At 41.8% G+C, this 15,224-nt stretch overlaps 1 protein-coding gene across 11 annotated transcripts in view; it reads left to right on the plus strand.

Moving 5' to 3' along the window:
• Window positions 1–15,224, plus strand: part of LOC114651810 (prominin-1-A-like) — a 273,810-nt gene that overhangs the window by 147,909 nt on the left and 110,677 nt on the right. For all 11 annotated transcript variants that reach the window (XM_051928258.1, XM_051928264.1, XM_051928267.1 and 8 more), the window contains one exon: window positions 13,560–13,765. In XM_051928258.1, coding sequence (XP_051784218.1) covers window positions 13,560–13,765 — 206 coding nt within the window. The remainder of the gene's footprint in view (window positions 1–13,559; window positions 13,766–15,224) is intronic.

Consider the following 15,224-nt stretch of genomic DNA (forward strand, 5'->3'; position numbering starts at 1 on the left):
TAAGTCGTTAACTTCATTTAAATAATGAATACTGATAATAATTACACATGTTGTAGTGGCACGGTCTGCCTTGCAGGGAGTCACGTCGCTGGTGTTCCCTGCCTGGAGTTTGCATGTTTTCCTGGTGGGTTTCCACAGTGTGCTCTGGTTTCCTTCCAAAGACATGAAGGTTTGGGGATTTGGTGACACTAAAATGACGCTAGTGTATGTGTGTTCTTGTATTCACCTTGCGATGAGCTGATGCCCCATCCAGGGATTGTCTCTCGCCCGATGCTTTCAGGAATGGGCACATCCCAGGATTGATGGATTTAATCATTAAACATCCTTTTCAGGGATATTGTGGCAAGGTGTCCTGGGAATTTATTAGGTATTTCAGGCAATTCACAACACAGCGAAACCGAACGTTTTCTCACCGTGATGATATCTCGCACTGCCACCAGGTGGAATCTTCCAGATTTACATTAAGTACGTGTGCAAGTATGAACAGTAAAATGCTTGCATAGCAGTAGCGTCCGCTGAAGCATGCGTCTCATCACGTGAAGTATAAACCTGGCCTAACAGATGTTGATGTGAGGAGGAGCATCTGGTTTAAAAACCTTGCTGTGACATATACCCCAGAGTCAAGTAGCACAAAGCATGGGAATATGCATCCACACCTGTGTCCATAAACAGCAGGTTAGGTAACTTTGGGGCAACCTAGTTGAGAATGCTTTGTGGAAATCCTACAGTCTGTCTGGTTTATGTTATAGAGGTAAAAGGAATAGTATTTGTTGTACTGTAATGTTTTTTTCCTGTGTCTTTATGTAACATATAATATAAAATTTGTCCTGTGAAAAATTGCTGCATGGTTAGTTGCAAATTGTATTTTACAATTTTGAAAATGTTGTTACCTAGAATAAGCAATGCTCCATTTTAACAGTGCCTAGTGGTAGGGGAAAACAGAGTATGGTTGTACTATTGATTATTCTTCTATTTACTTTGTGGTGCTGGGATTTCTTTCAGTTGATTCAGCATTTGCAATTTGATATTTTTCTTAGAGTACTGAAATATTGGCTTACAGGTCACCTTCATCTTCTGCTTCACAAAAAAATAAAATAACAGTAATATTTTATATAAAGACGAGAGAATGCATTGCATCTACATACAAGATGGCATGTACAAGGTCTACAGGATGGATTTTTAAAAGGAAAAGAAAATACCTAAAGAGAAATCTGTGCTTGCTAAATAGTTGCTGAATGCATCAAAGAAGAGGGTGTGTGTCGGTTTGTGTTATACCTTCTTTGAGGGAATACATTACGTTAACATTGTGATCTTGTTTTGTTTTGAATTTATACTTTCCTGAATTAATTTTGCTTAGTAAAATTAAAGCAATGGTTTTTGGAATCCCTGAATTCAATTATTATGTCAATATTGTGATTTGACATACTTCTGTAGTGGTTTTGGCGGGTGGTGCTTTCATATTGTTTGGTTGGTAGGTATAGCTATGTAATTAGCACACCAGTTGGCATGACAGCATAAAAGGTCAGCCTGGTCATTCTGGTTCATTTGTGATTTACAACATTCTCAGAATCTCAGAATATTTTCACAATGTCTTTATTGTCATTGTAACAAATACAGTGAAATTAGGTGCAGTCCCTGTGGTGTCAAAATATAAATAAATATAATTACAAAAGGATTAGATAGATACTTTATTAATCCCAAGGGGAAATTCACATACTCCAGCAGCAGCATACTGATAAGGAAACAATATTAAATTAAAGAGTGATAAAATTAGAAAGGATAAGAAGAAATAAGGTAGAACACAAACATTCAACATAAGACCTTAATTGCACATGAACACTATTGCACAAGATGTCATCTATTGCACTGCTGTATTGGAGGTGATTAGGTGGCATTCAGTGCCGTAATAGCAACAGGATAGAAACTGTTATTCAGTCTATTTGTCTTTGTTTTGATGCTCCTGTATCTTTTGCCTGATGGCAACAGTTGGAACATATCATGAGCGGGGTTTGAGGAGTCTTTCAAGATGTTTTCCGCTTTCCTGAGGCAGCGAGAGCTGTGCAGTTCATCCAGAGAGGGTAAAGAGCAGCCGATGATCTGCTGGGCAATCCTTACGATCTGCTGAAGTGTTTTCCTCTGCGCTGTTGTGCAGCTGGAAAACCACACACAGAGGCAGTAGCACAGGATACTCTTAATAGAACAGCGATAGAAGGACACCAGCAGTTTTTGGGGGATGTTATTTTTCCTGAGGACTCAGGAAATAAAGTCTCTGCTGAGCCTTCTTCGCCAGCTCAGCTGTGTTCATACTCCAGGACAGGTCTTCCATGATATGGACTCCCAGGAAGTGGAAATCTGACACCCTCTCCACACAGTCCTCTCTGATATAAAGTGGTTTGACGTCCATTTTCTTTTCCCTGAAGTCCGCAATGAGCTCCTTGGTCTTAATTGTGTTCAGGAGCAGGTTGTTGTCAGTGCACCATGCTGTCAGCCGCTCCACTTCGTCCCTGTAGGTGGACTTATCCTCCCCAGAGATGAGCCCCACCACAGTGGTGTCTTCTGCAAATTTGACGATGGTGTTGCTGTGGTGGGCGGGGGCACAGTCGTGTGTACAGCATGAAGAGCAGGGGGCTTAGCACACAGCCCTGAAGAGAGCCGGTGCTGATGGCCGAGGAGAAGTGAGGGCCCACCCTAACCCTTTGTGTGCAGTCTGTCAGGAAGTCTTTAATCCATATACAGGTGGAATATGGGAGTCCCAGGGCTGGCAGCTTGCACAGCAATCTGTGAGGGAGGATGGTGTTAAATGCAGAGCTAAAATCAATAAAGAGGAGACGTGTGTAGCTCCCCTGGAGCTCCAGATGGGACAGGGTAGCATGGAGAGCAGCAGCAACAGCAACCTCAGTAGACCTGTTAGCCCTGTAAGCAAATTGGTATACATCAAAGGTGGGAAGGATGAAGGACATGATATGACTCCGGACCAGTTTCTCAAAACACTTCATCAACACTGGGATACGCGCTACTGGCCGATTAGTCATTCAGGCAGGTTATGGGTGATTTTTTTTGGTAAAGGGATTAAGATGGAGGATTTCAGACTGGGAGGAACTGAGGCCTGGGACACCTGGTGTGACAGATAAGGGGGTGTTGTCGTCCCCTTGAACCCTCAGACACCACGTCAGACACCAGATAAAAGTCCAGAGATTAATATCTATTATAATAATGTGCACAAAGCACATCCACTCTTCTATACTTAAATAAATCACAATAATGAACAATAATCAATCACAATTCACAAATCCTCAACTCCCAGCAGCTCAGTCACCCTTCCTCCCAACTCGGCTCACTGCTGGGATTTCCCATTGTCCTTTTAAAGTGCTTGACCCGGAAGTGTTTCTGATCCCTCAGTCCATGTGATTCTTAACACTTCCAGGTCAGGTGAAAAACTCCTTTTCTTCCTCCCGGAAGTACGTCATTTCTTCTGTCCCTGTGACTAGGACGTACGTCCGGGTTATAGTGCAAATAAAAATCCCTACGCCTCCCTGCAGCATCCTCTGGTGGCCCCCATGGTATCCAGCAGGGCTGTGAAGGAAAACTCCAATGTCCAGGATGCCCTGCTGGAATTCGGGGCACCTCCATATTGCCAGGGGGCTACCTCTGGCGACGTGAGGGTATTGGCCAGGATGAATGGCTGGCCATATCCCACAGTACAGTACAAATACCCAACCCGCACCCCTACCAGCGAAGAACCATGGTTCGAAGCTCCCAGCCCCGCAAGGGACGTCGTCCTCCAGGAGGAGCTATTGGTCGGGCCTTGGCAATGTCTGGAATACTCCCGGGAGAACCTAGGGGGAACATTATATAAGTAAGAGCTTTTATCCCCTGTCCTCCGAGAACAACTTCGCCATATGTGGCCCGGCTGGTGGCATTTGTAGCACAGCCGCCGTTCTCTTACTGGTCTCCCTCTGCGAGACTGGAAACAGTTTGGAAACTTTTGCTCTGCCCCTTTGTCCGCTGATGAGGGTTCCATCGCCACAGTTCAGCTCTCAGCTCCCTTCTCTATTTTGTCAGGAGACTCCCGTTTCTCTTTTAGGATCTCCTGTTTAATCTGGGGCTTATCCATAGTCTGAGTCTCTATGAAAAAGAGAGAGCCCTTTTACTGTCTGCATTCCCTTTGATTTATAAATGACCGGTGTTGGTGTCTTCAGGGTCGCATCGCTCAGGCAGACAGCACTATTCAGCTGCTCCGGCTCGATCGATCCTTCCACCAAGCACCCTGTCCACGTTCCCAACTCCCTTGTAGGGCTCGCAGCTACTTGGCACCCGCTATGGGTTTTATGGATTAATCGCGGGCCCGTGTCACTCTGTGTCCCTCTACTATGTACGGTACGGGTCTCGCTTACCTGTACCACCAAATTAATTAATACAGGCGGCTCCCGAGAAAATCGCCACAGGTACTCATCAAGCCTCTTAATAGGCGCTTCAGTTGCTGCTCCCAAGTCTGCGACGATCTTCTGGATTGTCTGCACAACCTGTAAGAAACTACGTACGGGCTCGAGCAATTTCACTAATTCCTGCACATCCAAAATATTATTTAAATTGGCCTAGGCAGGCTAGAGCCATCATTAGCCCTACCTCCCGGCCGGGAGCCAATGAGCATGCTTGCTCCTGGCACGTGCGCTGTTGGGCTGCGCACAGGCTTCTGGGAAATGGAGTTCTTTTCAGAGGACTGGGTCGCCATCTTTGGCTGACTGCGATCCGCCTGTATTAATTTGTTGGTGGACCGATCAGTCATTTCCCGGCCCTCCTTACCTTTTCGTGGGGTGAGCGGTACTTCGCTCGCCTCCCCCTTCCCCTTCGGAAAGTTGAAGTCCGTTTTTTCTTGGGCAAAGCCGTAAGCAGTATGACGCAGACCTCCTCCTTTCCCTTAATCCTTCGGGGTGGGTCACGTGTCCCTTGCCAGTACCCGACATGTGGAAGTCCTTCTCACTCGTCTGCTCCACGAATGTGAGCGCACCACCACCTTTGGGATTCTCTCCTGCCTCCTGCAGAACCTCCGGATGGACTTCTGGGAGGTATGTGCACAGGACAAAATGTGTTATTTTAAAAAGATTTTCAAGCACATCCCCGGCACATACCTTGTTGTAGACGTCCTCATCCGGAAGTTTCTCTCAAAACGCGTAACCACTCCATGGCTCGTCTTGAGTGTAGCCAACGTTAAGTGCGGGACCTCCGCTTGTGTAGCCGCTTTGCTTGGTCGTCTTCTTTTTTCCCATGATGGACTTGGTAAACGTGGGTTCTGGTGATTTTCTCTACGTATCGTGACGCTGTCTTCTTGGGGTCTCTGTCCACAGAAATTTTTCCTCAGGTCCTCTGCCAAACTGACGGCCAGAGAATCCTGCCAACTATGCCAATTGTGACAGATAGGGGGTGCTGTCGTTCCCTTGAACCCTCAGACACCACATCAGACACCAGATAAAAGTCCAAACATTAATATTTATTATAATAATGTGCACAAAGCACCTCCACTCCACTATGAAATAAATCACAATAATAAAAAATAGTCAATCACAATTCACAAATCCTCCACTCCCGGCAGCTCAGTCACCCTTCCTCCCAACTCGGCTCACTGCTGGGATTTTCCATAGTCCTTTTAAAGTGATTGACCTGGGAGTGTTTCTGATCCCTCAGTCCATGTGATTCTTAACACTTCCGGGTCAGGTGAAAAACTCCTTTTCTTCATCCCGAAAGTACGTCATTTCTTCTGTCCCGGTGACTAGGACGTACGTCCGCATTATGGTGCAAATAAAAATCCCTGTGCCTCCCTGCAGCGTCCTCTGGCAACCCCCATGGTATCCAGCAGGGCTGTGAAGGAAAACTCCAATGTCCAGATGCCCTGGTGGAATTCGGGGCACCTCCATGTTGCCAGGAGGGCTCCATCTGGCGACGTGGAGGTATTAGCCAGGATGAACGGCCGGCCATATCCCACACTGGTCTTTGTGTTCATGTCTGCCCATGCTCCCACATCTTCAGAGACATGCAGGTTAAAGATCTTTCCCAGCCAGCTGCTCTGTACAGTTCCTCAACACTTGTCCAGGGACACTGTCGGGACCTGCTGCCTTCCTAGGATTGACAGCCTGGAATGAGCGTCTCACCTCGTATTCCTCCACCCTAAGGGAGGGGGTGACGTTGTGAGTTGCTGCTGCGGGTGTAACAGCCGTCTCTGGTACTTCAATCTCAAAGCGAGCAAAGAAGTGGTTCAGCTCCTCTGCCATTGAGGTATCACCTTCAGCAGCTCCATGGTTGGTCCTGTAGTTGGTGAAGTGCTGGACTCCCTGCCAAACCTGCCTGTTGTTATTACTGTCCAGGTGCTCCTCACTCCTCCTCCTGTAGTACCTCTCAGCCTTTCTGATGCCTGTCTTCAGGTTGGACCATGTCATGCTGTAGAGAGCCTTGTCACCGCACCTAAAGGCAGTGTTCCTTTCCTTTAGCAGCCGATGAACCTCTCTTGTCATCCAGGACTTCTGGTTTGGATAGACATGGATATGTTTCTCCACTGTGACAGTGTCAGTGCAGGTTTTGATGTAACACGATACACTGTCGGTGTAGAGTTCCAGGACTGGACTTTCAAAAATGTCCCAGTTAGTCCTATTGAAGCAGTCCTGCAGCTACAGAGAGGCGTCATCAGGCCAGGTTGTGATGGATCTTGTGGTGGTAAGAGCAGATTTTCGGAGAGGGGTGAATGCAGGAATCATCAGCAGTGACATGTGGTCAGATTGGGCCAGGTATATGGAAGCTGTTTAGACTCTATAGCCCAGCTTGATGTTTGAGTAGACCTTGTCTAGTGTGTCGGCTCCTCTAGTAGCACACTTTATGTGCTGGTGGAGTTTGGGGAGCACCACTTTTAAATCCACGAGATTAAAGTCCCCCAATTATTATTGATGTACACACACACACACACCCTCCTCTGCTCTTACCAGAGTCTCTAGTCCTGTCGTAGCGCTACGACATATAGCCTATTAGCTCAATAGCCGAGTCCGGTATGCATGAATGAAGCCAGGATTCCATGAACACAAACAAGTTACTGTCCTTGATCATGCGTTCTGATGCAACCTGAAGCCTCAGTTCATCCATCTTGTTGACAATAGATCAGGTGTTAGCAAGGAAAAGGCTTGGAAGTGGAGGTTTGTGAGGCTGTCTCCGTAGTCTAGCTAGCGTGCTGGCCCTGCATCCTCGCTTCTGCTTCCTCTCTCTGCGCCTCCTTTGTCGTCGCCCTCTGGGGATGGTAATCCACGGGGAGCCGGGTGTCCTGGCTATATCCACCGGAACGCTGTGCGAGTGAATGAATTCCGCCGTAACACTCCCCTCACAGCAGACTCCGATCTTAAGAAGATCATCTCGGTTGTAGTATATGTTCGCCCAACAGGATGTAGAACGAACTAAAATCAACACACACAAAACAAAACTCCGAAGGGGAGAACACCAAGCCGCTGCAACTATGTGTGCTGCCATGGTTTTGGGTTGTGTTTTGTTGACTTGGCTTAAGATTGGTTAGTCTTCTCTGCAACAAACTCATTTAATCTGCACTGCAGAGCAATTAACTAGTGGATCTTGACATGTTCCAAACTGTTTTTGAAATTATATCATTTTCCTGCAATACTACCAAAAGGTGATAAATAATTAATTTAATACTGAATAGGATGAAACTATGGTTTTAAGCTGAAACCATGTTCACACGCTTGCCCTCACCTACTATACAGAGATGCTTGCTGCTTTGTACATTACAAGGGCTGCACCAGCTTACAAGAAAATGAAGGCAAATGAAAGCCATGGTCATTTTCGCACAGAATTGCTCTTCTGCTTCTAATGTGTTGTGTGGGGCTATTACAGTGTCCCCCACACATTTTAAAGCAAACATTACATTGACAGCTCAGTTATTACATTTAAAACAGCAAAGCCTCATTGTCATATTCTGTGGTATCTAACAGATTTCATGTGGGTTAAACACTGAGTAAATTATTTTGGGGGTTTCAGCTTATACTTTCTGTCTGAAAAGTAGAAGCTTGAAAAAGATTTGGAAATGATCAAGGATCTGGATATTTTAGGCCATCTGGGGTTTAACATGGTGATTTAATTTACTATGTAATCTATCACAGATAATGCAATGACATTTTTAATCATATGGCAACTGTTAACTTTTGTGAGATTGAAGAGTTTGTAGTAATTCTTATTTGGAAATAATGGAAGACATGCTGTATTATATTCTGAATATAGGCCTGCTTGGTGAAGTGAGACCCTTGCATCATAAATACAGATGACACGTGAGAGTCTAGAACCAAAAAGACTACTGAAAATCTAGCATTAATAACATTTAAAACGTGTACCTTTGCTACTATCAATGGAAAAAGAAAAGCTCATTAAATACATTGTTTTCTTACCTTAAAAATTATCTTCGGTTGTGCTTTTATTTAATGAGTTTGTATTGAGTATTTTAAATTATACATCATTGTGAAATCTTTAGTCTTTGGGAAGATTACATACAAAGACCTGTATCTTCACATTGGTGAAATCAAAGTCAAGTTCTCTAGTAACGTAAATCCCTGCAAAGTTTCATATGACAGTATAAAAATGTATGTTGCACACTGAATTATAAGTATTGGTATTTGTCTATTTATTTGGGCAACAGAGTAGTGTGGTGGTTAGTCTTACTGCTTCATAGATCCAGCATTCTGGGCTCGATTCCCACACCTGGGGCCTCATGCATAACGCCGTGTGTAGAATTTCCACTATAACATGACGTAAGCACAAAAGCCGAAATGTACTTACGCACAGAAAAATCCAGGTGCAGGAATCTGTGCGTTCGCCAACTTCCGCGTTCTTCCGCTACATAAATCCCGCTCAGCGTGGAAATAAATGCTTGCTGTCCCGCCCCAACTCCTCCCAGAATTACGCCTCTTTGAAAATGCAAATCAATATAAATAGCCCTTAAGCCCAGCGTTCTGTGAAAAGGCAATGGCAAAAGTACGAGGAAAAATAGAAGAATTTCAGCAAATACCAAATGGAGGCAAAGAAAAATTTACTATTTGTTGGTTTAAACAGTTATATAAGCAACAAAAGGAAGTTGATCGAGTGACATAGCGTGTCGGAGAAACTCGAAAGCTCAAGTTCACAAAGTCACACAGTGCCCGAAATAAAAAAAGTTGTCACATATCAAAGTCGGCGTGAAAAGGTGACTCGTAGCCCACCGTCTGAGTGTCATATGAAAGCTTATTAGGGTACAGTGAAAAAAAAGGCACACAGTGTGAAAAAAGCATGAAATGTCTAACTTTAATCTCGAAGTTTCCACTTTAATCACGTAGTTTATTTTGTCATTAAAGTAGAACATCATAAACTTCATCTTAAAATCGTTTAATTTACTAGTTTCTCAAATCCCATCGTAACTAAAGTAGCATGTTAAATGCTTTGTTGTGTACAGTAATCCCTCCTCCATCGCGGGGGTTGCGTTCCAGAGCCACCCGCGAAATAAGAAAATCCGCGAAGTAGAAACCATATGTTTATATGGTTATTTTTATATTGTCATGCTTGGGTCACAGATTTGCGCAGAAACACAGGAGGTTGTAGAGAGACAGGAACGTTATTCAAACACTGCAAACAAACATTTGTCTCTTTTTCAAAAGTTTAAACTGTGCTCCATGACAAGACAGAGATGACAGTTCCGTCTCACAATTAAAAGAATGCAAACATATCTTCCTCTTCAAAGGAGTGCGAGTCAGGAGCAGAGCATGTCAGAGAGAGAGAGAGAGACAAAAGCAAACAAATCAATAGGGCTGTTTGGCTTTTACGTATGCGAAGCACCGTGGCACAAAGCTGTTGAAGGCGGCAGCTCACACCCCCTCTGTCAGGAGCAGAGAGAGAGAGACAGATAAAAACAAACAGTGAAAAATCAATACGTGCCCTTTGAGCTTTTAAGTATGCAAAGCACCGTGCAGCATGTCGCTTCAGGAAGCAGCTTGCACAGAAGGTAGCAACGTGAAGATAATCTTTCAGCATTTTTAGACGAGCGTCCGTATCGTCTAGGTTTGCGAACAGCCCCCCTGCTCAATCCCCCTACATCAGGATCAGAGAAACTCAGCGCAAGAGAGGGAGAAAAGTAAGTTGGGTAGCTTCTCAGCCATCTGCCAATAGCGTCCCTTGTATGAAATCAACTGGGCAAACCAACTGAGGAAGCATGTACCAGAAATTAAAAGACCCATTGTCCGCAGAAATCCGCGAACCAGCAAAAAATCCGCGATATATATTTAAATATGCTTACATATAAAATCCGCGATGGAGTGAAGCTGCGAAAGGCGAAGCGCGATATAGCGAGGGATTACTGTATTTGATCTTATATGTGCTCTATGTGCCTGAATCACTATGTGCTCTTCCTCCGACAGGACACAGAATCCATTACGTTCGTAATATTACAGCTCTCTGAGTAATTAAAATACTGAGAAGTATACGTGATATCATTTTCATGATGATATGAGTTAAAGCATGTTATTAAACATAGGAACACGGTGGCGCAGTGATTGTTCATGTCTTACAGCAAGATGCTTGCTGCGCCATGCTCGACCTTCAATGAAATGCTTTATTACAGAAGTACTGTCTTTTTCAAATGTACTAACCCCCAATTCCTGTCCTTACTTTACTTTCTCCAAATACCCAATCGCCACACAATCAGCTCTGTAATAGACGTTAAGCCATCTGTAAGCTTAGAACGCAGATTCTTCAAAATTTTTAAGGAACATCGAAATATCTTCGTAATGTTTAATTATTCTATCCATCTATCCTTCCAGTGTCGTGCCAGCCACAGCATGAAAACAGAGCGAGGCAGGAACAATCAGTGAACAAAGCTCAAGCTCGCTAGCGCTGTAGCCCCGTGTAGTTAAAGTTAAAGTTTTATCTGTATAATATAATCAACATATTTTGCTGCATTTCATCTTAAAAATAATATCGTCATCATATGTAAATACGGGCTTTATAAAGTGGCTCAGGATGTGCAATATTATAACTGTATCATAAGTACAATTACCTCACGGTAACTTGTAAGTACAAACAGTTCTACAAGGAGCAATTGAGCCGCCATCATGGATGTGGATCTAAGAAAGGGTAACCACACAGGGTAACCACACAGGAACAGCAGCACTGCTTTGACGCTGGGTGCCGCCAGTCTGCAAAACCTAATGGAGAACTTGCGTACGACAGGGTATGAGGTACCATGGAAAAGTGCGTGGCTTTATGCCAAGTATAGGTTTTATACATCGCGATTTGAACGTGGAAATGTTATTACGCAACATTTCTGTGTGTACGCACCATTTATACATGAGGCCCCAGGTCTTTGTGTTCATGTCTGCTTATAGTCCCACATCTTCAGAGACATACAGGTTATGTTACCCGTGTGTGCACATGAATTGGCCTTTTGATGGACTGGCACCTTATCCAAAGCTGGTTACCACTGCTTAAAATGAATATAATATAAATATTACTGCATTATTCAAATTTTTAAAAGAATAAGTGTATATATTATTTCTATGGTAAACAGTTTTCTAAGCATCAAATAATTCAGTTTTCCTTAACTTTTCAAACATCATACTACAAATTTGTTTTTTATCGCAATCTGCCTCTAGTAAGTCACTGAAAAATAACATTTAAATGTTTTTGTACATGTTCCTTCTGGGTAAACTTCTAACTGGTAAATGGCACAGCGCTAAATCCCCTATGCATTGACTCCATGATAAAGACCAGAAAATGTAATTATGTGATCTTTGCAAATTCACACTCAATAATCATGTTTACTTTCTGTTTGTCATTTTTAATTCTCACTCTTCCTTATTACGTATAGCCAGATGCAGTCAACACCACCTCAGTTGTTGGTGTAGAAATATGCAGGAATACACTCTTCGTCCCATCAATAAAGATTTTTAAATTAGCAAGTGTATTCGACAAAATTCATGTGAAATTTACATTAAAGGTGAAATTATGCATCACCAAATAATATCTGCACTGATAAATACTGAAATAAGACACAAAGTAAGAAATGCTGAAAGCTACAGACTTCCCAATCATAACATGCCAAAATCAAACACGTCCCCTTAGGGATGGATGGTTATCATTTCTCTTTTTTGCACACTTGACAAGAAAGAGCAATTTTCAAATTGTGTTTTGCAAATGAAAAATACTTAACTAAGCTATAGTGATATAAATGCGATAACACCTGCATTGCAGTTCAAAAGTACTACACGGCACTGTTAAAATTTCTGGGCTGGCATAGTCCCAAGCAGATTAGAATGAACATAGTTTGTAGTGTCTCTCCTCTGCATTCTAGGGATTAATAAAATGTCACTGCTTGTGGTTAACATAAGCAGTATCATTCCCGCTAGGTGCCCTTATTGCAATAGGAGTTCAGTAAATTTCTCCGATTACAACAGGAAGGCTGTTGCAAGTTGCCATTTATTGTTGTCAAAAACATGTCATGATTAATGTATGTACCCCCACACATTACAAAAACTGAATGTAGTACCTTGGTCGGTTGGTTAGTGGCTTCCAGAACAGCAGGAATGATGGGGTTAGGAATGCCTGAGATATTCTTGACCTGTCAGGCAGTTCTCGGAGAAGTGACCATAGGTAGCAGATATAACCTGATGAAAAAGTCAAGTTCTTCAGTGCAAATACAGAGCCTTTGCCCATATCATATTAATTACTTTTGAGGTTTAATATGTTTGTCACAACAATGCATGTTAAAAAATGTAGTGACTCTGCTATGACTACCATGCAAAAGGTGGCTCATTGCTGAGATAGGATAAAGAATATTCTGGTGGAAATTTGCCTTAGAAATGAGGACTGGAAGCAGGAGCGATTGGTTTCCACTGTCTGTTTACACACCACCTATGTGTGCATAGATACCCAACTCTCCTGGAGAGGGATGAGAGAGAAGGAAGCATGTGGTGAAGGGGAAGCGACAAGTGTGATAGCATGACTGGGCGAACATTGTGAATTGGAGCAAAAGGAAAAAGAGCCTCAGTTTTAGTTCGCCATATATAACAACCCTTCCAACAGACCAAGCTAATGTAGCTCTGTGAAAGCCAGAACAGTGGGGGAGACTGTACATAGTTAACTGCATTCTCTGACTCACATGTCTTACGTTTCCTTTACCTGTGATGAAGTTATTACAATAATAATAGCTCAATGATATGATTTATTATACATGTGATTTGTCACTTAGCTGGTTGTGACTGCATTTCCATGTTTGATCAAGGGTGTCCCCACAATATTTCATTATGTATATGCAAATATTTCAATATCCAAATATATCAAAAATCCAAAATATTTCGGGTCCCAGACATTTTGTGTTAGGGATAATTTTGTGTCATTTGTCAATATTATATTTTCTGAGGTTTACTTAAACAGTTAAGATCACATCACCCATGACTCTGAATGCTGCATTTTGTATTACTGGTAAATCAATCTTTCATAAGTGCTCATTTGAAACAAATTTTCATGTTCATTAAAATGTTGCTTTTTGCTTACAGGCCATCTATTATGAACTTGGATTCATTATATGTGCATCTTTGGGCATACTGTTTATACTCATCGTGCCTGTGGTGGGGCTTTTCTTCTGCTTGTGCCGTTGCTGTGACAACTGTGGAGGAGAGATGCACCAAAGGCAGAAGAAGAATGCGGAATGCCAGAGAGGCTGCTTTGTAACATTTCTGTTTGTTACATCTGTCATGATATTGTAAGTTAGCCCATTTGATTATTTAATGAAACATTCTGGTTGGCAATCAGCAAAAAATCAACTTTCATACATCATCCATTAAAACGTTTTTAAAACTTACCCATCAAAGTGAATGTGTGTGTGTATGCGTGCACGTGTGCAGAGTACATGTATATACATAATATATCTATAATGAACAGATGATCACATAATAAGAATATACAGTTAACACACTTGTAGTCATAGAATTTTATTGTTTCCTATTTATTTGGACTCGTCACTTTGGAAGGGGGTTAGGAACCACAGACAACAAATAATTACATGTACTTTTTACTTGCGTTATTTAAACAATAAAAATTGTCTTTAAATGTATACTTAAATTGATATTTGTGATATCTGTTAAAAAATAAATTATAAACATCGTTGATTAGTTTTGCAGTGAACAACAATATCTTTTTGTATACCATATTTTCCCTGGAGGTTTGTAACACTTAGAATATCACCATTGTGATACTGTGTTAAATCCTCTGTTTTCTTGGTTTAATACAAAGCTTTTGTAAATAAATGTCAAAGTTTAAAAATATTCAGTTTCTTCACAGTCTTTCATGCATTCTTTCACACTCTCATCACTGTTGTTTGTTAGCCATACAATTGTACCATTATAATAAAATGAATTAATATAAGTGTCATATAATGTAAGGTCTGTGTGTTTTGGGAGGAGTTCTCCTATCAAGTAACATCCAAAGCTATGGACAGAAAAGAAAATAGAATGTATCATTTTACAGGAAATTGGAAATGATCTAATTCTTTTCTGTTGTCAAATTCCATTGAAATCTTCATATTCCTTTGTTTTCTTCTCACACTCTCTTACTTGCTTATTAATGTAAGCCTGTCAGGCATGTGTACTAACAAACGAAAGAACTTATACAGCTTTTTAACCTCTCAGTAAATCAGTGCCCTTCTATAATATTTATGAAAATTTAAATATAAAAATTTCATCATCTCTGGAAAAACAGTAAAAGAGAGCAAATGTTTAATTATATCTTAGAGTAATTAGGAATTTTATTTTAGTATTACTCAACTATTGAAATTGTAAACACATTTAAGCTAAAACATCTAGATTTTATTTTAAAGAAGGTTGTTTTGTTCAAAGTTTTAGATCAATAGTGATAACATACAGTAGTACTTGCATGAACTGGTCATTGCAAGGAATGGTTTGTGCTGCACTGTTTAGCTTCTCCAGGTGAACCAGACAAGGTGAGTACTGTTCAGTTTTTATGGCCTCTTGAAATATATCTGATTTATTTTGATTTTGATATTATATTTCCTTAACCTCAGATTGTCAAATTCAATATGTGAGTGAAGAGAGCCACGGTGAATGTTGGCTCACTCACAAAATTTTCAGATATCACTAACTGGAAATGACTGCAAGTTCAAGAACAAATGGTGGTCTTTCTTTGTGAAAATGGAAGGAACTATG

Source organism: Erpetoichthys calabaricus, chromosome 5 (assembly GCF_900747795.2).
Source record: "Erpetoichthys calabaricus chromosome 5, fErpCal1.3, whole genome shotgun sequence".
Lineage (NCBI taxonomy): Eukaryota > Metazoa > Chordata > Cladistia > Polypteriformes > Polypteridae > Erpetoichthys > Erpetoichthys calabaricus.